Source organism: Mustela nigripes, chromosome 4 (genome assembly GCF_022355385.1).
Source record: "Mustela nigripes isolate SB6536 chromosome 4, MUSNIG.SB6536, whole genome shotgun sequence".
Classification (NCBI taxonomy): Eukaryota; Metazoa; Chordata; class Mammalia; order Carnivora; family Mustelidae; genus Mustela; species Mustela nigripes.
In genome coordinates, this window is record NC_081560.1 from 15,595,204 (window position 1) to 15,619,377 (window position 24,174).

The 24,174-nt window shown below is 43.3% G+C and overlaps 1 protein-coding gene across 3 annotated transcripts in view; it reads left to right on the forward strand.

Moving 5' to 3' along the window:
* The window catches only part of DGKI (diacylglycerol kinase iota), a 433,300-nt gene that overhangs the window by 162,463 nt on the left and 246,663 nt on the right, over positions 1-24,174 (forward strand). For all 3 annotated transcript variants that reach the window (XM_059396338.1, XM_059396340.1, XM_059396341.1), the window contains exon 3: positions 4,900-4,995. In XM_059396338.1, coding sequence (XP_059252321.1) covers positions 4,900-4,995 — 96 coding nt within the window. The remainder of the gene's footprint in view (positions 1-4,899; positions 4,996-24,174) is intronic.

Sequence of the window (24,174 nt, forward strand, 5' to 3'; positions counted from 1 at the left end):
AAACTAACAAATAACTTCACTTAGACTTTGGAGCGAGTGATGGCTTCTTGGAAGGAGTAACACTGGATCTGATGACCAGTAAGTGAATAGAAATTAACCACATAGAATCAGAATGGAGGAGTAAACAATTTGGATAGACTAGGCAGCATATGCAGTGAACAGCCTTTGATATAGGGACATTTGAACAGAGACCTTTAAAAAAAAAAAAAAAGAGGGAGGCACAATGTAGTTATCTTGTGTAAGCAACTATAAGTCAAGGGAACAGCCAATTCAAAGGACCTGATGTGAAGCTTCTTTAGCCAGCTTGAGGAAATAAATAGCAAGTGACTGCAAGTCATTGACTCAGACAGAGTATTATAGAAGATGAGGTAACCAGGACAGGAAATAAGGTTACAGAGAGATAGGAAGTAAGGGAGGCACCCAGGGACTAGATAGTAAAAGCTTTGCATTCTTCCAAGTTCATGGATAGCCTTTGAGGGATTTCGAGCCTATCAGTGGCTTGGTCAAATTTACATTTTAAAGCAATTACTTTCATTGCTCTGTGAAGAATAGACCATGGGGAGGCAAGACCGATGCAGGGACACCAGTTAGGGGGTATGAGGGCATTCCAAGCCAAAGATTATGGAGGATCAGGTGGTGGTGGTTGAAGTGGTAAGTAATTGAGTTTCATGCCCATTTTGAAACTGGAGTCAGTAACATTAGTAGATGGACAGGAGTGGGAAAGGGAGATCTAAAACGACCCCAAAGTTTTTAGAAAATATTTGCAGCTCTAAGAATGGAAATAGCATTTGAAGTAAGAGTAGATTTAAGGAGTATACCACAGACTGAGTTTTGAGGCTAAAATTTTGAGATGCCTGTTGGTTTCAAGTAGAGATATTGAGAGGGCAGTTTTTTTGTTTTGTTTTAAGGAGTGTGAAGTTCAAAGAGGAGGTTTGTACTGTATGAATAGTTTGGGAGATGACAATTGATGGAATCTAAAGTCACGAGAACTAAAAGCAAATAACCTACGACTGGAGGTGGCTGGGGAAGAGTGAAGATCTCGGAATGAGCTGCGGAAAACTCTACTGTTTAGAGTTTGGGATTACAGGAAAGGTCCAGAAAAGAAGATTGTGATGGAGTGGCCATTGAGGTGCAATTAAAAAAAAAAAAATGGAGTATAGTATTTCTAGGAAGCAGGTGTCCCTAAAAGAAGGGAATGATCACTGTATCAAAAGCTGTTGATTACGATAAAGACTGAGAAGTGGCTATTGGACTGAGCCATGTAAAGTCACTGCTGATCTTCACAAAAATAGTTACATTGGAAAGAGAAGGAAGCAAGCCTGATGAGCTGGGTTCGAGAAACAATGCGGTGGAAAGGAAGTGGGGCAGCAAATAAAGAGAACTCATTCTTGAACTTTTCCAGGAAAGGAGAACAAGTAGAAATAACTAACAGGGATGTGTGGATCCAGAAATCAAGCTACAAATACAGTTTTTTCAGCTCTTATTTATATTCAGAGTTGTGATTTGTAATATACAGGTCATTTTGAAATTTATTCTTATTTGACTTTACATTATGTAGTTTTCCATATGGCCAGACTTCATAATTGTCACTTCTTGATGACTTTATAATGCTCTGTTTCATGTATTATTCTACCAAACATTCTTCTCCACAGGGCATTTGTGATGTTTCCAATTTTTGATTATACACAGTAGAAATAAACTTCTTGATGTAAATGGTTTTTCTTCCATTAGGATTATTTCCTTAGGTACATTCCTAATGTAAGATTACTAGTAAGTATATAAACATTCTCATTTATTATGTTGTTTCTTTAAAGGCTTGTGCATTGAAGACTTTTTCTTATCCCCTGGATCTATCTTGTTAACTTTGAGCCTTCTCACTATCTATGATTTCCTGTCTCTCTCCTTAAAATCTCTCTGGGCTACCTTATGTCTCCTCCTCTCTCTTCCTCTTTTACCTTCTTCTCTGGTGACTGTACAAGGACAGAAAAGTACCAGATTTAATAGATCAGTCATAGACAAGTTCTAGAATCTATTAACTTGAGGTGGGGAGAGTAGGGTCTGCTTGGTTATGGGGTCTCAGACTCTCTGTACATGAGTCACTTCAGAACGTTGAAAACTCATGGTGTCCAGGTTTCACCCCACATTAGTTAAAGTAAACTCTCTGGGGATGGTACCCAGGTATTCTTAAAAACTTACCAGTTCATTTTAATGAGTAGTCAAATTTAAGACCCAGTGGGTCAGAACCACTGTGGCAGGAAGCTTCTTGTCTTTTTTTCTTTCTTCCCTATGTGATTAGAAAGACTAATCAGATCTCCACTCAAGAATGAGGTTAGCAAATCCCAATGACCCTTCTATGCCTGCATCTGACTCAAGGTTTATCAGTTTTGTATTTATTATCAGTGGTTTTTGACCATTTTATCCACTGCAACAATTTATTCTTCACTTTCTAAAACTGTTGGTAGGATCTTTGCTCTTTTGGTTTCCCTAATATTTGATGCTGTAATTATGGGTTCAGTTTTCATATTCTCTGGTAGATTTTATGCCGTGCATTACCACACTAGCCCAGTGCCTGGCACCAGTGGTGTGGAATAAATGTTTATTGAATAAATTAAAGAACAACAGAATGAAAAGAGATCTCATTCTATAAATGGCTGTAAATGAAAGTTGGATATCAAGTTCTCAGTAATAGACTGTTTTAGATTGTGGAGATCAATTTCTTTAGGATACCTAACAAAAACAGGATACACACACACACGTCTATGTATGTGTGTGTATATATATATATTCACATATATATGTATATATGTATGCATTTACAAGAAAAATAAATATGTATACTGTCTTCATCCATTCCTACCTGAAAACTTTTAGGGTCTAAACCTATAGCTCTTCTTCTCTTGCTTCTGTTGTTTTTCTGCAAGACTGACTGTGAGGTGAACCCCATTTTCCATCGACTTCCATGAAAAAAAAAATGAACATGACTTTCTACAGGGAAAAGTGACCGATAGAGAAGAAGTAGTCTTGGTGAAAAGATGTTCAGTCACCCTTTGACATGGACGGTCATGATTCTCATTACCATTGCTTTCTTTTTCTGGAATGTTTTTTGAAGCACTCTAGACATGCATAGGATGCCCCCCACCCCTGCCTTAGAGTCTCCCTGTGCATTGTTTCTGATCTCTGAATATCTGCCGAACTCATGAAATTTCTCCTGGCCCTCACTCTCACTCTTCTAAGAGTTGGTGTCAACCTCCTCAGATGGTGAAGTATCTATAACCTCTAGTTATTCTTGTCTGAAAATCATTTGAGCCTACAGGCTCTGAAGGGAAGGTATTGTACTAGAATCTGAAGAAATATGTTTATTTTAAGAAATAGATGATACTTTGTATTTTTTTCCAGTTTCTCTTCGGTATATGTTTCTGCTACTTCATGTTGAGCTTTGGGATTCAGAGGGCAGTCATGTGGACATTTCTGGAGTCAGTTATTATAAAGGTGACTCGTGTAAGATGGACTTCTATATTACTTGGCTGTTCTATAAAGCTCCTTATTGAAGTCATTTAACAAAATACATAGATTGGGTGGGTTAAACAACAGGAATTTATTTCTCACAGTTCTGGAGGCTGGGAATTCCAGGATCAAGGCACTGGTAGTTTTAGTTCCTGGTAAGAACCCACTTCCTGGCTTGTAGATGGCCTGGCTTGCGATGCCTTCTCACCCTGTCTTCACATGACCTTCCCTCAGTGTACGTATGGAAAGAGGAAACGATCCCTCTCATGTCTTTTCTTATTAGGGCACTAATTCCAATCATAAGGGCACCACCCACATGACCTAATTACCTCTAAAAGGCTTAATCCTCAGATACTGAGGAACATATGAACATTCAACATATGAACTTGGGGGGAGTCACAGTTCAGTCTATAACATCTCCCATGGGAAAAAAAAATCCATGGTATGCCCCACAGATGAACCAGATACAAACAAAAACACTTTTCCTCCAAGATCAGTAAACTTCATCTCTTTGTGGTTAACTGAGTCCAGTGCTTTCCTTAATAGCTCAGAGTCCTTTTCAAGCAAATGAGCAAAAAATACACAACTGATACACAAATCCCTCAGGTTTCTAAGGTAGTGTGCCAGAAGGAATGTGCAATCCTATTCGGCGTCCTGTTGAAGAAGCATTACACTCCCTCACCCACCCCGACGAAACGTTATGCATTCCTGAATGGATGTTTCATGTCACCCATCCCAGCACCTCTGTTTGCAATCACATGTGACCATTTACAGAAGCAGGAAAAATTCAATTGGAGAAATTTAATGTTATATGGGTGAAAGACCTGCTGAAGTAGGAAAAGTGTGAATTAGTAGCAATTTATTACGCTTTGAGTACACAGTGACTTAAGAGTAAGTTTTAAGAAGCCTCTGCCTTAGAACATAATTTACCCATTACTGATATAAGTATGTCTTCAGTCTCTAAAGTACGTTAGTACCACTGTCCTCCTTCTTAACTCATTTGCTAAGTAAAGGCAACTTTTAATAGGATTTTGGTCTCGATTGTCATGGAATCTGCAGTGTTGGGCCTGCATAAATACGACCTTACATTGAACAATTTGAGGGATTTTTCTTTATTTGTTTAATATATGTTTCACAGATTAGCACAGCTTATGGATAAAGCTTTCATAGGCCTCATGTCTGTTTTAGTGATGGCTTGACAAAATTTTACCAAAGACCTGTTCTATTTCTAAAATTTTGATAGGACAAGCACTGGCCATATTTTCAGGGGTAAAATGAGAAGTGCTTAAACCCTGTGGGTGCCCTTACTTTCTTGCCTCCAAAAACCTAAATTTGAGCTCTCGCCCCTTTACACCTGGAAAGAAAACTGAAGTCAGGTGGGTCTTTTCCTTCCAGGAGAATGCCGTGAACGGAGAGCACCTGTGGCTGGAGACCAACGTCTCAGGAGACCTGTGTTACCTGGGAGAGGAGAACTGCCAAGTCAGATTTGCAGTGAGTGTGCTCCTCGGACCTCTAGGCCCTCACCTGCCCCGGGGAAGGCTGCCACGTGGCGTCTGCGGGCAGCACGGAGGCCACCTTGCCCGAATCTCCAAGGAGAGGTTTGAAAGAGCCTGTCCCTTGTGAGACAGTGGCCAGTCAACGTGGGTTTCAAGGGGTCGGTTTTAATGGCCTCAGGGCTTGGCTCTGCAGGTTCAACTTTGGTAGAAGGTGCTGCTTTGTGATGACTCCCAGGGTTGGTTTGGATTTGTGTGTCAGGGGAAGGTGCATGAGTGTTTGCTTCTGGACGGGGTGTGTGTGTGGGGAGAGGTCTCTGTGTGGAGGAACCGTAACCGTGAGAGGGGGTGACTTGCTTGTAGAGGGGGGAGTGTGAGCACGGGGTGACCCATGGATTTGGCCTTGGGCGCCAGCTGCAAATACAGGCATAGGTCCTTTAGTTTGTAGATATTGCAGGGGGGGGGGGCGTTGTCTGTTTGTTTGTTTGTTTGTTTAACAGATTAAAGGTTGTAGCAACCCTGCCCCTGCGCCATTTTTTTCCAACAGCGTTTGCTGACTTTGTGTCTGCGCCGCATTTGGGGAATTCTCGTGATATTTCCAACTCTGATTGTTGTCTGTTATGGTCATCTGTGATCGGTGATTATGACTGGCGGAGAGCCAAGGTAATAGTTAGCACTTGTAGTGGTGAAGTATTTTTTAATTAAGGCCTGTCCATTTTTTTTCTTTGACGTAATGGCATTGCACACTTAATAGAATAGTGTAAATAATAATTTTCCGATGCATTGGGAAGCAAAAAAATTCATTTGACTCCTTTTATTGTGATATTTTATGGCAGTGGTCTGGAACGGAACCCACGGTGTCTCCAGGGTATGCCTATAATTCGGATCAAGCGTGAAGGATAAAGTTCTAGAAACTGGACAGTTAACAAATACATTCGAAGAGCCCATGCTTTTTAAAATTTGCTTTGTATCCTCATTTAGAACCATCAGCTTAAATGTCAAGGTTGTCTTTATATTCTGTGAAAAGAGCATGGTTGCCAGGCATTAAGTTGTGAGGAACTAAAATTTTATTGTTGAGAAAGTGAACTTAAAATTTTTGTGTAATTCAAAATTACTGGTTTGAAAAGAGAGTAACGGGAAACCTAGAAGAGTAAAGAAGAAAGAAAAAATGAGTTTCTTCATATTTGGGGAAATGGGCCTCCTAAATGGCATCTAATACACTTTTTTTTCTCTCTTTCATTATGTTTGTTTATTACATGAAAGAAAGATTTGGAGCAAAATGCAGGGCTTTGGAATTACAAATGAATATGTTTCTATCAATGACTAATACAGAAGAAATTGAGTTTCCGCTAAAGCTTTTAGAAGAATATAGCCTTCAAGCACTTTGATCAGTCTGGCTGGAATTGCAGAGCTGGAGGAACAAAACTTTAAAAATTGCATTAGCTGTTCTGATGACTGGTTTATAGGTTTTTTTGGGAAACCTTCATAAGAGTTGAGAGGACCAGGGTTTGCTTGAGTGAAGTTAGGAATAGAGATCAGTGAAAGGCCCAGCTGTACAGGGTCTCCATTTGAATCTCACTCTTAGCACTCACTGTGTGATACTGAGAACTCCTGTCCTTTGGGCACTGGTTACCTTCTTAGAAAAAGAGGGTAGGATAAAATTATTTTGAATTTTGCTTCCAACTCAGATCTGTACTTGGTTGTTTGCATTTCTCTTAATCTTGTAAATTCAATTGATTTAAATATCAGGATTTCAACTTTATGCATATGTATTTTGAATTAAAGTATAATTGCATAAACTTTGATTGAATTAACCAAAAACCAAGAGCTGCTCTGGACTGAAATGCTATAAATAATGAATTAACTTTAGGATCTCAGTTAATTGCAAAAACACTGGTCTTGGGACATCAGATAATATAAAATGAAAAAAAGGAAAACCAATTTTACTTATATATATGCTTTTGAATGATTTCTGCTGCTACTGTTTAGGAGTTCTGCATCATTTCCAAATTATTCCCTTTGACCCTTTTCTGGTAGTCTTTTAGGGTCAGCCACATATTACCTCTCTTGGCAAATATATACACAGATAGATTTATGCTCCTAAATAACATTGCTATCCACCAATTGATTATAACTTGGTCACTATTCTCTTTATACCCAGAAAAACAACAATAAGGGAAGTTATAAGTATAAGCAGGAGAAAACAGCATTATGAATATTCCTGGTGCTCTTCTGAATCTTTCTCCAAATTTCACCTCCAATACTCAGCTCTGTTAACTCACTTTACAAAGCGTTTGGAAGGTGAAGAGCTCTCCTCCAAAAAAAAACAATGTTGATGAAAGAAGGGATGAATCCGTGAGGAAGCAGAAGGTCTGTGTTTTCTCATTACAGGCTCCTGAAGGCTCAGTTTCTTCACCTACAGAGTAGGGGGAGTGTTTGGAACATTACAGGAGATAATGCATTGAAAGGATTTACTTACCACCGCAACTGACACAATGCGTTAAAAATTAAAACAACAACAACAAAAACAGAAAGAAGAGAGAAGCAGACAATTCTCAAAAGAACTACCAATCCCAATATATATATATGAAACATATTTTTAGAAGGCACCCAAAATAAAACAACTATATATAAGGAGTCAAGGTCATGTGCCCATTAAATTAGCAAAGATTTACAAAATTAAAATACCTGCAGCTTAGTTTAAGTCAAAATGGATATTCTCACTGTCCGCTCATTAGAGTGTAAATTGATAAAACAGCTGACACTTGAACAACATGGATCTGAACCATAAGGTCCACTTATATGTGAAATATTTCTGATAAATACAGGATAGTATTATAACTATAGTAAATTATTTTCTCTTATGATTTTTTAAAAAAGATTTTATTTATTTACTTGACAGACAGATCACAAGTAGGCAGAGAGGCAGGCAGGTAGAGAGAGAAGAGGAAGCAGGCTTCCTGCTGAGCAGAGAGCCCTGTGTGGCACTCAATCCCAGAACCCTGGGATCATGACCTGGTGAAGGCAGAGACTTTAACCCACTGAGCCACCCAGGTGCCCTGTCTCTTATGATTTTTTAAAACTATTATCTACAACTTACTGTATCATAAGCATACAGTGCATAGCATACAAAATATGTGTTAGTCGAATGTTTATGTTATCAGTAAGGCTTCCAGTCAAGGGCAGGCTATAGAAGTTAAGTTTTAGGGAGTCAGAAGTTATATTTGGATTTTTGGCTGCACAAGAGGTTGGTGCCCTGAACCCCCACACTGTCCAGGAGTCAACTGTACTTCAGAAAATTGTCAGCGTGTAGTGAAAGCATTACAAAGCTCTCTCTCTCAGTCTGGGCATCATATTTGGCAGGGGAGGGGGGACATTGGCAGGAAGGGAAAGACCGGGAGGAGTGTGCTCCACTTGGTTCAGGGTAGGGAGCTTTGTAGTAGGAGTAAGAGTGAAATAACCTGGATTGCCGAAGAGTATTAATGAAGGGAGGTAGAGAACTGACCTCTTCCAGTGTTGAAAGACCTTCCTTGAAGAAGAGGGGAGGGTCTTGCTCTCTGTCGTTAGGAAGGTAGAACTGAATTCTCCATAAGAATCCATTGACGCTAGCAGCGAATCTTACATGGATCATAAATATCACCTGGAAAACCTGTTAACAATGTAGATGACTATTTCTCTCCTTGCTCCAAACACTGATTCAATATGCTGGAGCTGGACTTGGGAATCTGCAATTTTAGCAAGCCCCTCAAATAACTACGGTGCAGATGGTCCACAGACTTAACTTTGAGAAATACTCTATTACAAGGAAGAGCTTTAACAACCAGAGCTATCCAGCAAAGGATCAAGGTTTCTAGAGAGACAGGCTGAAATGATATGTTTACCAACAAGCCGGATAGCCATTTTTCAAGGCTGCTGAGTGTGGGGGGGAGGGGTGCACATTGGCTTTGGGTAAGAGGTTAGGCAAATTAATCTCCAAGAGAGCCTCCAATTTCAATGTTCTGTTTGCAGCTAAATAGCTGAACAACCATGTGGTAAGAAAAAAGCAGGTGCAAATGGATTCTGCATCATAATCTCATTCCTTTCAATGAGGCACCTTTGAAGATAGCCAGCCTGTTGAGATAAGGACCAAACTGCCAGGACCAGGTACTACCCGCAGGCTTCTAAGCAATGTACAAGCGGAGCGTTCAGAGGAGGAGTGAGTCCATTACCAAAGATGTGCCTTTCCCTCCTTACCTTATTTTAGCAAAGCAAATGTCACGAGTAGAAGTTAAGGGAGGAATCAGTGTGGGCTGTGGTAGACAGAGGCAGTTTCATGGCAGTGGGGCTTAAGCACAGTTTGAAGGATGGGTAAGATTTACATAAGCGGTGGGGCAGGAGAACATTCAGGAAGCGAGAGGAACATTAGGAAACTCAGAGGCAGGAACAAGCATTCAACAAGGGAGGAGGTGATCATCAGACATGTATGGTCACAACAGAGGGCATGTGCTAGGTAAGAATGGAAAAAAGGACAGATGGGGGCTGTGCGTGTCCATGTCTTTGGAACTGACACTTGGGGTGCACGTTATAAATGCCTGTGTGCTTAGGGAGCATGGCCACGTAACAAGTCGTCTAAAGCAAGACCATTTCAGGGGTGAAAGAAGCTCCTGGAAGGAAGGGCGCCGTAACATTAAGAATAAACCAGAACTGCATCAGGGACACTGAGACGCTCACCCTGACTTATACAGACATTGCAATAGTCTCTTTAAAGCCAAAGCCGTCCTGCAAATCCAGGACTTCCTGCTGCCCTATGGACTGATATTTGGGGCTGGTATTGGAGGGTATTGAAAGCAAGGCAGTGGCCTCATAGGACACAAAGACGTTTGTGGGAGGGTTTACTCCAAAGCCTTGGGGCTGAACCAGATGACCTTTAAAATCCTTCATCTTCTGCATTTCTCTAGTGACAACATTTAATACTGTAGAATGTCTGTGAGCAGAAATTTAATGGGATTAAAGTTGTTCCTAAATCAGCTACAGTCCCCAAATTAGTAACTGTTTCTTTTTCTGGCCTAGAGAGAAGAAAGGGATAGGGAGGCAGCAGTAATGAAATTGGAGCAGAAGGATCACTGTTTCCCAAACACAATTATGGGGGGGAAGAACTGAAATAAAATCCCAACTAGGACCACTTCCGTTTGGTGCTATGTGTTGAGGTGGACATTTCTTCCTTCATTTATTCTGGAAGTGTTTGTGGGCTGGGTGCCTGTGCCCGGAACTGCAGACAGTGAGTGTGGAGAGTGACCAGTACCTGGAAATGACAGTATCACAGTGTGGTAGGTAGAAACCCTTCTCGTGCGTTGTTGATAGTGTACACAAAGACGCTCAGCCACATACTGGCTTCTAAAGAAATTCACACCTCCGTTAATAGTCAATAGAGCACATACTAGTGCAGACCTATTTTGACACTGAAATTACACTTGTCTACATTGATACATTGATGCACCCAACAACCGTAGTCAGGGTCCACAACCTGCGTCTACTTGAGTAGACAGAGATGGGCTCTCTGGGACGTGGGAAGGAAATGTGTTTTGTGAGACGGACCTGGGTCCGAAAACCTGCTGTTCCACCCATGCAGAGTGACCTTGGGAGAAATGTCACCGATTTTGCCTCCATTTCCTGATTTAAAGTGTTTTCACTAAGATCAGCCTCACCGGTTCTTATTGCTGGGTGAGAATTGTGAACTTATCAACTCTTTTTAATTTTATTTTCTGGAGTGGTTGATCCTAGCCGGGATCGACCACGTCAGAGTCTCTGTCGGGCAGCACAGGGTATGAATACGTTAAGAGCAAGATGACTCTACAGATGACTGTCTGTGTCAGGTAGAGGAGCAGAAGGCCCCTGTTCTCTTTCATAAAGAGTGTCAGGACCCAACGAAGGGGACTGGTATAAGGTGGCTGTTAGGGGTTGAATTGTGCTCCCCCGACAGATGCCGCAGTCCTAATCCCCAGTACTTGGATTATGACATTGTTTGGAAATAGGGCTGTTGCAGAGATGCTTAGTTAAGGTGCCTGCTCAAGTGTGACAAGTGGACTTCTAGGAAGAAGAGGACACCCAGCGATGCATAGGGAAGGAGGTAGAGTCTGGAGTGAGGGAGCTATACCCCAAGGAACACCAAGGACCGCAGGCTGTCTGTCATCAGAAACTGAGAGGGAGGCACGGAACAGATTCTCCCTCTGAGCCCCTACAAGGATCTCAACCCTGTGGGTACCTCGATTTCAGATGTCAACCCTCTAGAATTGTGAGACTATACATTTCTGTTGTTTTAAGCTACCCACTTTGTGGGCCTCGGTTAGAGCAGTCCCAGGAAACACACACAGTGGCTGTCCTGTAAGGTGACTTACCTGACCTCGTGGCTCCTCCACAAGGCTCACAGGTGGGCATACACCCGGAGGTCTACTGCAAACAGCCTTGACTAAAGATTTCATTGAGACATTTGTGGTTTTCTGGATAAGTGAGCAGACAGGCAGGGAGGCGCCCGCCACTGAGAACTGCGGGGAAGAGAGTAGTTAGACGTTAGGTGAGTGAGAACGTGTAGGTTGGGTGAGAGAAAAAAGGAGCTGTCAGACTTCAGAGCGCTGTTACCAGATATCTTTTCTATTTTTAAATGGGCTTATGTCACCTTGTGTTTGTGGGTAGGCTGATGGGTACTGTTTTCCTTTTGTTACCGTTTTGTTCAAGTGTTGTGCTTTAGTCTTTTCCTTTTGGGTAAAGTATAGCTAAAATGGCCACCCCCACCTGACCTTCGTGCTAAGGTATCTTCCAATATTGCTGGAAGCTTAACAAAGAGAATTTTATTGAGTAAATGAATGAATTGCATTAGGGAGGCCATGTAATATGGGCGTGGGGGGGGTGTGGAGAGTAAAGAACCATGCAGATCTAGAGACAAGTAAGATCTGGATCAAAATCCTGCCTCTGCCCAACTTCTCTGAGCCCCAGGTCCTTCTGTAAAGTGGTGTTGATTGTATCTGCCTCTCAGAATTGGTAGTGGGATGAAATTAGTCGACAAACATCAATGTCCTTTCTAGTTTTCTCCTGTCCCTACTTAAAATTCAAGGTCATGGAGCTGAACGAGCTAATGAGTAGTTTCATTGGACTTTGCTCTCAACAAGACTTTATGTTTGGGATTCTCCTGCTAACCCTAACACTGAGACTTAAACTTTTACCTTGTCATTTTGCTGCTGTGTGTAATATCCACAGTCTCCCTAGATCATGGGTGGGACCAACTGAGTATGCAAATCAAAGTAACCCATTCCAGAAAACATCTCCTTACTGGTAGACCAGAAGTCTCACCTCTGTATCACAGTACCCACTCACAAGGAGGCTGCCCACTTCACTGGATCCTTGGAAGAAACTTGTAAGAGTACACGTGAGGTAGCTCCCTGCCCTATTTGAAGAACGCTTTCAGCTTTTTGTTGCTTAGAAGAAAAAAAAAGATGGACCTGGAATATGGTTCCACTGGACAGCAGCCTGTGCAGATGCTCTTTCGTGTGCCTGTGCTGTGGGTGAGTAGGCAAAGCAGGGTCCAACACACACTGCTGGGCCTCTCTGCCCATCTGTGCAGTTGGGGCTGGCGGGTCCAGACCAATGCTGGACTCAAGCCCTGGAATGCATCAGGCTGCCTGCTGGGTGCCCCCTCGCATGCCAGGGGTCCAGCGTGGCAGACTGAGGGGCTCGACCCCTAGATGGCGGCTTGGCTGAGTGGGGCGGGGGCTGTCAGAGGGAACTACGAGGGAGGCAGTAAAGCCCAGGAGGCTGAGGCAGCTTCATGTTGTTTGGGTGCCAGCCTCAAAGACACCATCTCCAGGGAGCTGCCAAAGCTGCTGTCTGCCAGAGGTCTCTCCCTGCATTAGGATATGGAGGAGCTAATGAATCGGAATGACTCAGGGAGAGCCAAGCCATCAACAGAAATAGTTTTGAGAAAGCATTTGCATCGACAGATTCTCCGTTCCTGACCCCCAGTCAGTGGATGCGAGTGGAGGAGGGGCGTGGGGTGTTCCCATGGGTGCAGGTGCTGGTTCTCCACGTGTGTCCAGCCAGATGGTTGGACATTTGCATGAGATCATCCAAGTGCACACAGTGAACTGTGTCTGGCATGTGTCTGGCCCTCAGCGAATGTTAGCCGTTGTTACTGTGATAGCTATTGTTGTCGTTAGTGTGGTTATTTGGCCCATGGTGCTGTGCATACACTTGAGGGGAGTATCTCACTGATCCTGCCCACTTCATGCAACAGACACAGTGGTGGGTTAGAGTGCCCAGAGGACTTCAGGATTCTCAACTCCTAGGTGACCCTGGATCAATAGTATCATTCCCTTTTTGCACAGTCCTTTTTTTTTTTTTTGGAAACAAAATCATGTTCTGGAGAGCACTAAACTCCCAAGAAAACAATCTGGGGTATCCTTCATTAAAGCAGGCTCATGACCAAATAAGTTTCGAAAACACTGAACACCTATGATATACAAATATGTGTTATGAAGCTCTAAGAAACACCTAAGATGTGCAGAATTTCCTACATTTTCCCTCGGGGGAAGGGATGATTGCTGAGTCCATTACTTCCCCACAGAACACCTATGGCATCTTGCGGGATCTCAGCATTCAGCGGAAGTCTGAGAAGTACTCACATCATTTTGCCACTCTCCTAGGACTTATCAGTGTTAGTCAATAACAGTAACCCTTTGGGCTCCTCGTGAAGGCAGTTCCTGCCCACTTAAAGGTGGAAGAACGTCCGAGAAGCTTAATCACCATCCAGAGTTTCATACCTTGTCTTTATCTTGCTGCATTATTTTGTCTTTATACTAAACTTTCATTAAGCCAAGTGTATGTGTGTGTGTGCGCATGTGCACACATATTTCATTTGTAGAGTTTGAGCCTCTGACAATAACCATCTCCTCTGCAATGGTCATTTTAGATTGAGGCTGTGTTTGTAGGAGGCTATATGTTTGTGCAGAGCAGTGTTGTTATTTAATGCTGGCACAGCCCTGTTAATAAAGATAATTTGCATCTGACTGAATGTAGGGTTTACATCTCACCTAGGCAATGCCCAGGTATATAGAAATGCTTTCCCTTTTCCACTGTTCCTCAGTGCAGAGACCCAGAAAATAGAACGTAATCAATATTCTTGTTGCTCAGAGGCCCCAGTCTTGGCTGAAACATTATTTGCATCAGCTGTCCCCAGACTTACTATCAGCTCCTAAGTGGACATTGTCTCTGATTTTTAGGAGCTTGTTGTTGTTTTTGGTCCCTGCCTCATAGACCAGGCAGATAGAGATTTTAGAGGGCAGTGACATGAAAACACATGGAGTTGGAAAAGCTGGCTTTGATGCCTTCATTTGAGGAGGTGTGTGGGCTTGGGCAACAAGTGGTGATCTGGCTTTGAATCCAGGCTCGGGATTTTCTAGTTGTGCAATGTTGGTCATTACCTTGGTTTCCTATCTTTAAAAATGTGGGCAAGGGACGCCTGGGTGGCTCAGTTGGTTAAGCAGCTGCCTTTGGCTCAGGTCATGATCCCAGCGTCCTGGGATCGAGTCCCACATCGGGCTCCTTGCTCCGCAGGGAGCCTGCTTCTCCCTCTGACTCTGCCTTCCACTCTGTCTGCCTGTGCTTGCTCTCGCTTGCTCTCTCTCTGACAAATAAATAAAATCTTTAAAAAAAAAAAAAAGAACATTTCACACTTAATAAAATGGTCAATCCTCCTGGACAACATCAACCTTCTTTAAAAAAGAAAAAATGTGGGCAATACCTGCTTTTTACCATTTTTGTGAAGCTGAAATAAGATGATGCATATATAGCAATTAATTGCATGGCAAGTCACAAACACATGGTAAAAATCATCCACTACCGTCATTCCTCCTTCCATGGAAATGACTGCCATGGGTTGTCAAAACTGATCCTGGAAAGGCAACACCAGAGTATGAACCTTGGAGGGAGGGCCTTATAATCAGCACATGTCTCTCACTGAATAAAAGAGAGGATGGATCTCATGAAGTGAAATGACTAGCCATCCCTCAACTCTGTGACCCTTATCCATTCTCTTGATCTTAAATAGCATGGGTCACTTTCTATTATTTATTTATTTTTTTAAATCACTCATCTACTTGCCTGTATCTGTACCCTAGAACATGGAGGTCCCATGTAGCTCAGGGACTGGGCCTGTGTTGTACTGTCCTGGATCCTCGGTGCTGAGAACAGTGACAGCAGTGAGTAGTTATCCTGCCATTTTTCATGGAATGAATGGGTTCAGCAATGGGATTATTGAGAGAGACACACATACAGACATGGACATCTGTCACCAGATCAAACCCTGCCATTTAAGTATCATCATACTTAGCATCCAGGATGTTTGAATTCCTGCCTCCTTCTCAGGCTCTTCAGCAGGGAGACTCAATACTCACTACTTAGTAGGCTCTTGTGGGTATTAAGCCTTGTTATAGCTAGTGTCATGCCCAAGGCAACCCATCTTATTTGATTCTCCTAGAAGTTCAAGACTGGTGTTTAAAATTCTTGGCATAGGTGGTCACGGTTTGATGGTCTGTAATCCATCCCCATGGGGTTCTCATGAGAATGGATCCTCTGAAGCAATGTCAAATATATTTATCTTCATCAATCTTGTTCCCCTAATCCTTCACCAGTAAGGAAAATGACAGGGAAGTAGTAAGTTGAAGTAGAAAGGTTAAGTACCCATTAAACTCCATTGACTTCCACAATGTGGACCCCTCCTAAGAGATTAACGAAACTTTCTATTGCAACCCATCAGCACCCATCACTTTTCTTTTTTTGAGCCAGAAAGACCCAGGTTGCACGCCTAGCTAATCTGTCTTGGGTGAGTTGCTCCATTTCGTAGGGTCTCAGCTCCTCAGTCATGAGATGCGTGAAGTTATCGCCTTGCAGGGCTGAAGTGAGCTGTGTTTACAGTGCACATAATGTGTATATCCTACTACCAGATGTACCGGTAAACACTATGTTTGGTAATGATGTCCTCACTGAAAAATGATATGGGTAGGCATGTGTATGTGAGTGAGAACTACATTGCCAATTGGGAATATAGTGTTGGGTGAACTGTGGCTGAGGTCGTCTCCCTGAGGAGACTGGCTTGGAGGCTTTATCGTAATAATGTCCCCAAGAGCTTGGGATATAGGAAATGGCAATGAAAGAATATTTACCCAGCTCAAGATGGCTTCTTAAGCAGGTACGGTATTCCATATTAAGGCAAATGTATCTAAATTATTTTTTACAAATCTCAGGCTGTGAACTAAAGAAAAACAAAACAACAAAACAAAAAAATTCCTGTATTTCCACAATATAAACTGATAATGAGGACATTTTAGGATTTATGCAGCAGGTTAGGGAATGTATATAGTGCTATCGCACCAGCAGGAATTGAAAGGCAAGTGCTTTCTAGTTTATATTGAGCCTCAGATCTCTACACACTTGACATCCTACCTCAGAACTAGAAAGAGCCATTAAGACAACATTGGCACACCATTTCCTATTGATTTTTATTCAGACTTCTGTAGTATGTCTAACCCATGCTCGTATCTATCGGCTTAAAATTCATAAATGTACATCTCTTTGGGTGTGTAGGGCTCTTACTGTGTAAATACCAACTTATTAGTGTCTGTGTACTTACAATCCTACTTCCATACATTTTTTGCCCATCTAGTAACAGTTCAGTTAATCTGTAAGATGCATGGCAACTTTGACATGAGACAACTTGAAAAGAGTCTAAAAATTCAACAGGCAGTAGCCACAAAAATCATCTGGAAAGAACCAAAAATAGGAAGAAAGCCAATTGACTCTTTGGCTTTGATCCTGTTAGCTAAGACCTGCAGACACCTAAGCTGAGAAGCATAGAGGAAATGAATGGGGGAAAAAGTAGTAATAGGAGAAAAGGCAAGCAGGTAAAAGCAAAAAAAAAAAAAAAAAAAAAGCAAAAACAAGAGATGAGAGTGATAAAGTACAGAGAAAGTCAATACTTATAGTTACAGAAATATGAAGCCTCCTTGGGTAAAATGACAACCAAGAGCGGGAAATAGAATTATGGATTTTTGAAGATGTCTTCTAGCTCATGAGGTTGAAATCCTTTTTTAATTAATGCATTGGGACTGTGAAGGAGGCGGCAGAAGGAACGCCTGAGCAGTCTCGCGCCGCCAGTGAAGGCGCGCCCCGCGCTTCCGCCCGCCCCGCCGCCTCTCAGAGGCCGCCATGTTGCTCGCTCTCTGTCAGACTCGCGCGGATTTGTCAGGCCACTCACCGCGCTTTCCAGAAGTGGCGACAGCAGCGTGTATTTGCTTCACATCTGTGTAGCTGCACCTGCGTGTTACACAGAGCTGCAAAGGAGCGGCGAGTGCGCGTTAAACTCCACAGAGTTCCAGGATGTGGACCCCCCCTGAGACGTTTGCGTAGCTTTCTACGGCAACGCACCAGCACCTACCACTTTTGTTTTTTCATTAGAGAAAAACGCCTTGAATTCACTAGCATAAGCCACTTTTAAACCAGATTATTAGAATTTGGTACACATTCTTGCCCAAGATCTAGGCAAGCATCTCCCCTTCGCTCCCCACACTTAACCTGAACCCTGTGTCATCCTCACCGTAACTTTTACCGACCTTAACACAGTGTTCAACATAGGACAAGGGTCTCGCTCTTCATAACCACCCATCAACGTCAGCTTTGAATTCATACGCTCTCTAGCAGTTTGGTTTCCGCCCAGTTGTTTCTCTGGTGAGCCCCGATGGCCCGCTTTACAGGAGGAGGGTCTTCATGAGATGTTTCAGTCCCCACATTCAGTGGGGTCTGTCCCCATGTCTGTCCCCTTCCCTTGGTTTCCTGCTCCAACATTTGGGTTTTCTTTCTCTTAAAGTGAAAAATCAACCTCGACAGCTGAGGAAATAGGAGACTTGCATTTGTGTCAGAACAGTCCAAGAGAAGGTGCTTTCCTTTCCTTCTTTATGCATCTCCAGGGAAGCTGCGAGTCAACAGTCCTGTGCCTCATGGGGTTGGGGGGGTGGTGCTGACCCTCCAGATTTACTGGCATAGCTGAGGTACTCAGGGCAGGGCAGCTCTAGAAATGCAAACGCTTCATGTCCACACGGCTTCAGAGAACATGCTCTTGAGAACACAACAAAATGGGGTGTTTGAAAAGCATATGAAGTGAGTTTTACTGCAGGACCTGTGAGGCACTCGTCACTTAACGCAGTAGGAGACCCCATAGTCTGTGTAGTCGGCTGGCGAGCCCAATGGTGAGGTGGGGTGGGGGGGCTTGAGCGAGAGCGAGGCTGTCCTTTGCGCTGTCCTTTGTCACTGCTGTCCAGTGACGCTACTGGAAGACATAGGGCCCAGATGGGAGCCATGTGTGTTGGGCTTACTGGAAGCCTGCATGGGACTGGTGAGCGGATCTGCTTTATCCCTTAAACACTCATGTGTCTCCGCCTTCTCTCCTGCTCTTGTGGTCACTCCAGTTCAAGCCCTCATGGCTTAATATATGAGATATCACTGTGACCTCTGATGACTTATTCTCGTTTAGAAAAAGAGCGGGTCTTAATCATGATTTGCAAGATGACCCCCTATAATCTGGCTGCCATTGTTGTGTGGCCTCATCTCTGCCTCGTTTTGTCCAACAACACAGGCCCCTCGGTCCCTCTTTAAACATCTCAAGGCCCTCATGCCTCTGGGTTTATACTTGCTGTTGGTCCCTTTGCCCAGAATGTTCTCCCCTTAGATATCACCTCAGGCAAATCCCATACATCCTTCTGGTGTTTCTCAAAACGTGTCTTCTCATTGAGACCTCTCCTAGACAAGTTCAGCTTCCCTCTACTCTTGGTATTTCTCCCATGCTTTTTTCTCTCTTTAATTTTTCTCTTTAGCGCTTGAATCTATGAACATATTATATATTCTATTTATGTACCATGTTTATTTGTTTATTGTCTATCTTACCATAAAGTAATCCCCATGAGATTAAAAAAAAAGTTTCATTGATGTTTTGTTTACTGCTCTGTCCCCAGGGTTTGACACCTCCTAGGTGCTTGGTAGTCACTGATTGACGGAATTAATTAATTACTTTATCTTCTCTCCTTTTGTCTTCCTTCTGCTTTCAGATAGTGCCACACCAGGTCACCAGATTACATGATTATTTTTGGCCTCCTTCGTCAGTGTTCTTTGGCCAATTAGGTTAAAAAATTTGTATTTCTCAGCCTGGATTTAAGGATTCGAGCAGTCTTAGAGTCACCTTCCTGGCCCGATCAGCACCACCTAACCGGGACTTCTATTTGGGAAGACTGGCCTACTTGCTGGCCCCAATTTTGTCCAGCATGTTTCCTCCCCACCCCCACAACCATTATCCAAGTAGATTCCGATTTAACTTGCCTGTAGAGATGGGTAGCATAACACGGGCAGCAGTAACACGGACTTTTTGTTCTTAGCTCTACCCACTTATGTAAGACCTCAGTCTTATGCGCAGTAGCCTTGCCATCCTGTGGTCCCAAGCCTCCCCAGAAGGTGTTTCATTTGTGACATGAAAGTAGTGCAGCTGTAATCACCATGAAGCTTCTACCCTGTTTTCCCTTTGTGTGGAGAGGTCTTCTGTCCCTGTAAGGTGCCTTTTTTTGTCTTTTGGGGTTGCCTATTGGGAAAATGCCTCTGTCCCACTGGAGGTTTTGTCTCATGATCCCAAAGCCACCAGTTCTCCAGATTCGGGCTGGGTTGGGGGGCTTGAAAGGGAGAAAGCCCTTCTCTGCAAATCCTTCTTTCCCCCTCCCTCCCTTCCTGAATGTCTGCTAGGCTCTTGGTTTGTGTCTGGCTTGGTGTTGGATTTTAGGAAAAACAGAAATCTCCTTTTTGTAACTCTACATTTTTTTTTATTTATTTTAGTTTATTTTTTTTTAATTTTTTATTTTTTATAAACATATATTTTTATCCCCAGGGGTACAGGTCTGTGAATCACCAGGCTTACACACTTCACAGCACTCACCAAAGCACATACCCTCCCCAATGTCCATAATCCCACCCCCTTCTCCCAACCCCCCCCCCAGCAACCCTCCAAACCATAAGTGACTCTTAATCTCACAAAACTCTACATTTTTTAAAAAAATATTTGTTTATTTATTTATTTATTTTAGAATGAGAACAGAAGTTGGGGGGAAGAGCAGGGGGAGAGAGAGTGAGAGAAGCAAACTCCCCACTGAGTGCAGAGCCCAATGTGGGGCTCGATCTCATGACCCTGAGTTCTTGACTTGAGCCAAAAACCAAGGATCAGATGCTCAGCCAACTGAGCCACCCAGGGCCCCTATGACTCTACAGTTTTTAACCCTGGGACCTCTTGGGAAGAGTTCTGCTTTGCCATTTGTCTTCCAGCCCCTCGTGAATCAGCTCCTGTGGCTTCTTCACACGGCCATGCTTCCTACTCCTCCCCTCTGTGGACACCCTGTCCCACCCGATCCTCCACCTGGGCACACACATTGACGTCTCCATACTCCGTACCTCAACCTGGCATCCAAGAACCCAAGCCAGCAGACCCCTTTGAGCCCAGTGACTCTGTGCCCTGCTGAATATGCCTATGCCAGCCTTCAGAGCTCTTAGCATCAGCTACATAATGAGATTTCGGATTGCTCTCTGCTGAAGTGTCCTCAATTTCTGCAATAAATACATCTTTTAAGGCCCAATTCCAGAATTTGCTTCTCTGTTAGGTCCTTCTTAGTGACTCAGCCTCTGAGGTCTTACCTTCCCCGAATGACAGCTTTCGTTGTCTGAGCGGTTCATTTAGCATTTAGCCGTGTGTGGCCTTCTCTGGTCGTGATCTTCCCTTTCCCCCACCCTCAAGTCCTTCTTGTCTGCTCAAGTGGCTTGCCAGCTTTTCCTAGGAAGGACAGAAGCTCCTTCCTCTTTAATTCCTACACTGCACTTAGCATCGCCTTATCTTCATAGTGATGGCTACAAGTATTTATTGAGTCAGTCTTTATAAAAATGCTTTGGACAAGTCAGAAGTTAACAGATTGTTTTAGCCACATGGAAAACTCATTTATGTAAGGCACCTCAGGCCATCATGGCTCCAGAGGATGGGCACACATGCGTCTCGGTGTATAGGTATGTGTTGAGCACTGTGTGAGGAAATTCAGAGCACTCATTGACCTGAGTTCTCTACCCAACCTCCTGTTGTTCCTGCTCCTTTTTCTTTCAGATATTCTGAGGTATGTCTGGCATTTAGAATCTAGGGTGTTGTTGGTAAGGGGCTATCCCAGAGGGGTTTAACCCTCACTGAGTCCTTGTCTGTCCAGAGGACACAGCATACAAACACATAGGACCTTGGCAGATGAGGGTCATGACCTTCTGACATGGGCCAATAGTCCTCAGGCTGAGCCCTGGCCCCTTTACCAGAGAGGGAGCTCTCCCTGCAGCAGACCCTGTGAGGTAGCTTTGAGATGACCTTTGGACCACAGACTCCTCCCGATGTGTGGCATTTTTGCTCCTCGGTCCAGGATTTGGAAATCCAGTTGTCACAGAGAGACTTACTGATATAATGAGGAACCACAATAAGGGGGCATGGGGACTTCAGCTAGCCACCCTCCCGGTTTGTCCAAAGTGTCCTGTATTCTGTTTGAGGAAAAGAGGAGTCAATGTGCATGGCAGTCGAGACCGTACTTGGCCCTAAAATCACATTAATGGAACGTCCAGATAATGTCATTCTTCATTTTTCCTAATACCAATTTACAGATTGCATCCCAGGCTCCCCAGAGAAGCAGAACTTGCCAAGTATGCTTGTCATTTCTTCTAATTAGGTTTTTAAATACATCAAAGAACTCTTGTTTTCATTTACCTTGGATTATCCTGCAACAGTGTTCATGCTCACGTTGCCCATAGAGCCAGTCCCCGCTGAAAGGACACTGAATTCCTGACACTCCAAAGGCTTAGGAGCTTTCCTCCTCTCCTCTTTACTGAACATTCTGCTCTCCCACCCTTGGAGAAGAAAAAAGGATGGCCTTACCTGTACCTTCTTGCCTCTCCCCGTCCTCCCCCACAACCAGAGTGCCTCGTAGACTGAGTTCTGTGTTTGAAAGGGAGCGAGAATTCTTCTTGCCTTACCTGCTCTTTCCCCTTTGCCTGATTCCCAACCCTTCCCTAGTTTCTCTTCCTCGGCATGACTCTTTGGATCTGGGATCAGTCACTAGGAAGAGGACAGCTAGGCCAGAACTTGATGCCCATTCGCCCAGCCCCACCCTGATCTTTTTCGGTCTCTGTGCCCCATCAGCTCCCTTCCCCAGAGTACCTTCTCTGCCTCCTTCCCGGCTCCCAGTATGACTGTGCTCCCATCCAGAGGAGCCTTTCCCTGGCCATTCATCCTTTTATCACTGTGACCTCATTGCACAGACAGAGCTAATGCAAGCGGTGATTCCTTGCATTAAGTCTGTGGGGCCAAGCCTGGGAGCTCTGGAGAGAGGTGCTGCGAGCCCAAACTGTGTTTGGCCAGTAGCAGGCTCTGGTCTTATGTTCTTCTGAAGCAGGGCGACTGAGAAAGGGTTGCCATACGGCCTGGGAAGATTCTTGAGTATTTCCTCCTACTTCTCGACTTCTGATCTCTGGTGGTTAAACCTGTGGATGTCTGTGGGGGAGAGGGTGAGGGGTGTATCCTTAATTATACAGCAGGAGAGAGAGAAGGTCAGCTGGGAAGGTAACTTGCTACATCTTCAGGGAGTAGTAAGGTTTGATATATGTCTTATTGGGAAGGGACACAGCTGGCCTTGCTATACACGCTTCTTGGGGGTCGAAGTTCAGACTACTATGGGTAACAATTCAGTTGCCTCGGACACTAAGAAGCCCCAGCCTTTTTACAAATCATAGGCCTGTGCAGCTGGGTCTTGCTTCCCTTCCCTCCTCCCTCCGTCTCTTTTCTTCTTTCCTCAAACCCTGTTAACTACCACCAGATATTCATCGCTGCTTTGGGAAAATCACATCTCTGGCTCCGAGGAAGAAAATACAGTTTTCCTGGGTACATATGGGTCCAGGACTTATGACCAGGGCTGGAGGGTGGGAAGGAGGGCATTAGATGTTAACTTCATTGTCAGGAACATGACACACTTTCTGCCCCCTGCTTGCCTTGGATCCTTCTGTCCCAGCCCCAGCTCCAGTGGTCTAAGGCTGGGATAATTTTACTTCTGTGCTTGATAGGAGCCGAAGGTGGGGAGGAGCTGTTACTGCTTTGAATGCCAGAGTGCCTGCTGCAGAGGGCAGAGTCAGAGCTCAGAATGCTTTCTTTTATGATCACTGTTAGTCTGCTAACAGTGGGATTATCCCCACTGACTAGAAGTACAGCATATCATTGTGTTGTTTTTATACAAATAAATGTTGATCCTGGTGTGATAGGATATAATCTGTATTATAACCTATGTTGTCTTTGTTTTCATAGATGTTACACATACATACACAATTTACAAGCTAATGGAGTTCCTTTGAATACTGACAAAATCAGAAAACCCCTAGTAAGAGCATGGAAGTTACTTTACTTGACATTTAAAGCAGTAAGTCTAATTGGCCTTTAAATTGATTGAAGGGAGTGAGGTTTTAAAATTTTCATATTTTAATTTGTAAACATATGTGGATTTAATGGTTTTTTTTTTTTTTTTTGATTCATCACTTTTCAAAGTGAAGGAAGCATTGGCTTAAATAAGAGTTCAGTCTTTTTTTTTTTTTTCAAGAAAAAGTAAATACAGTCTGATTCTGATATTTTAGCTTTGTATTTAGTTTAAATTGTGCAAATAAAAATTGTAACATTACCAAGCACAAAAATCCTTTGTTTTGGCAATTTCTTCTCAGAAGCTTATCCTTCAATGATTTCGAATAACTTTGACCAATTGAAACATAGTCATAAACCAAGAAATCAGCAGTTAAAACTTGAGACTCGCTGGAACAGTTTTTATCAGTTGAGGAAGTGAAATCATGTATTTGATTACTATGGAAAAACACCTTCATTCAGGATTTGCTTAATTTTGCCTATGACCATAAACCTGAATTACTGGGATTTCTTAGCTTATAAACTGTTTAGTAGTGGTCACTGAAGAAACTGAAGATAACCAAAGACAGGCACAACAACACTGAAAGGATATGTAGTCTGTTAGTTAGAAAGACGGAAAACCAAAATAACTTCTTCATGGTAAAATGC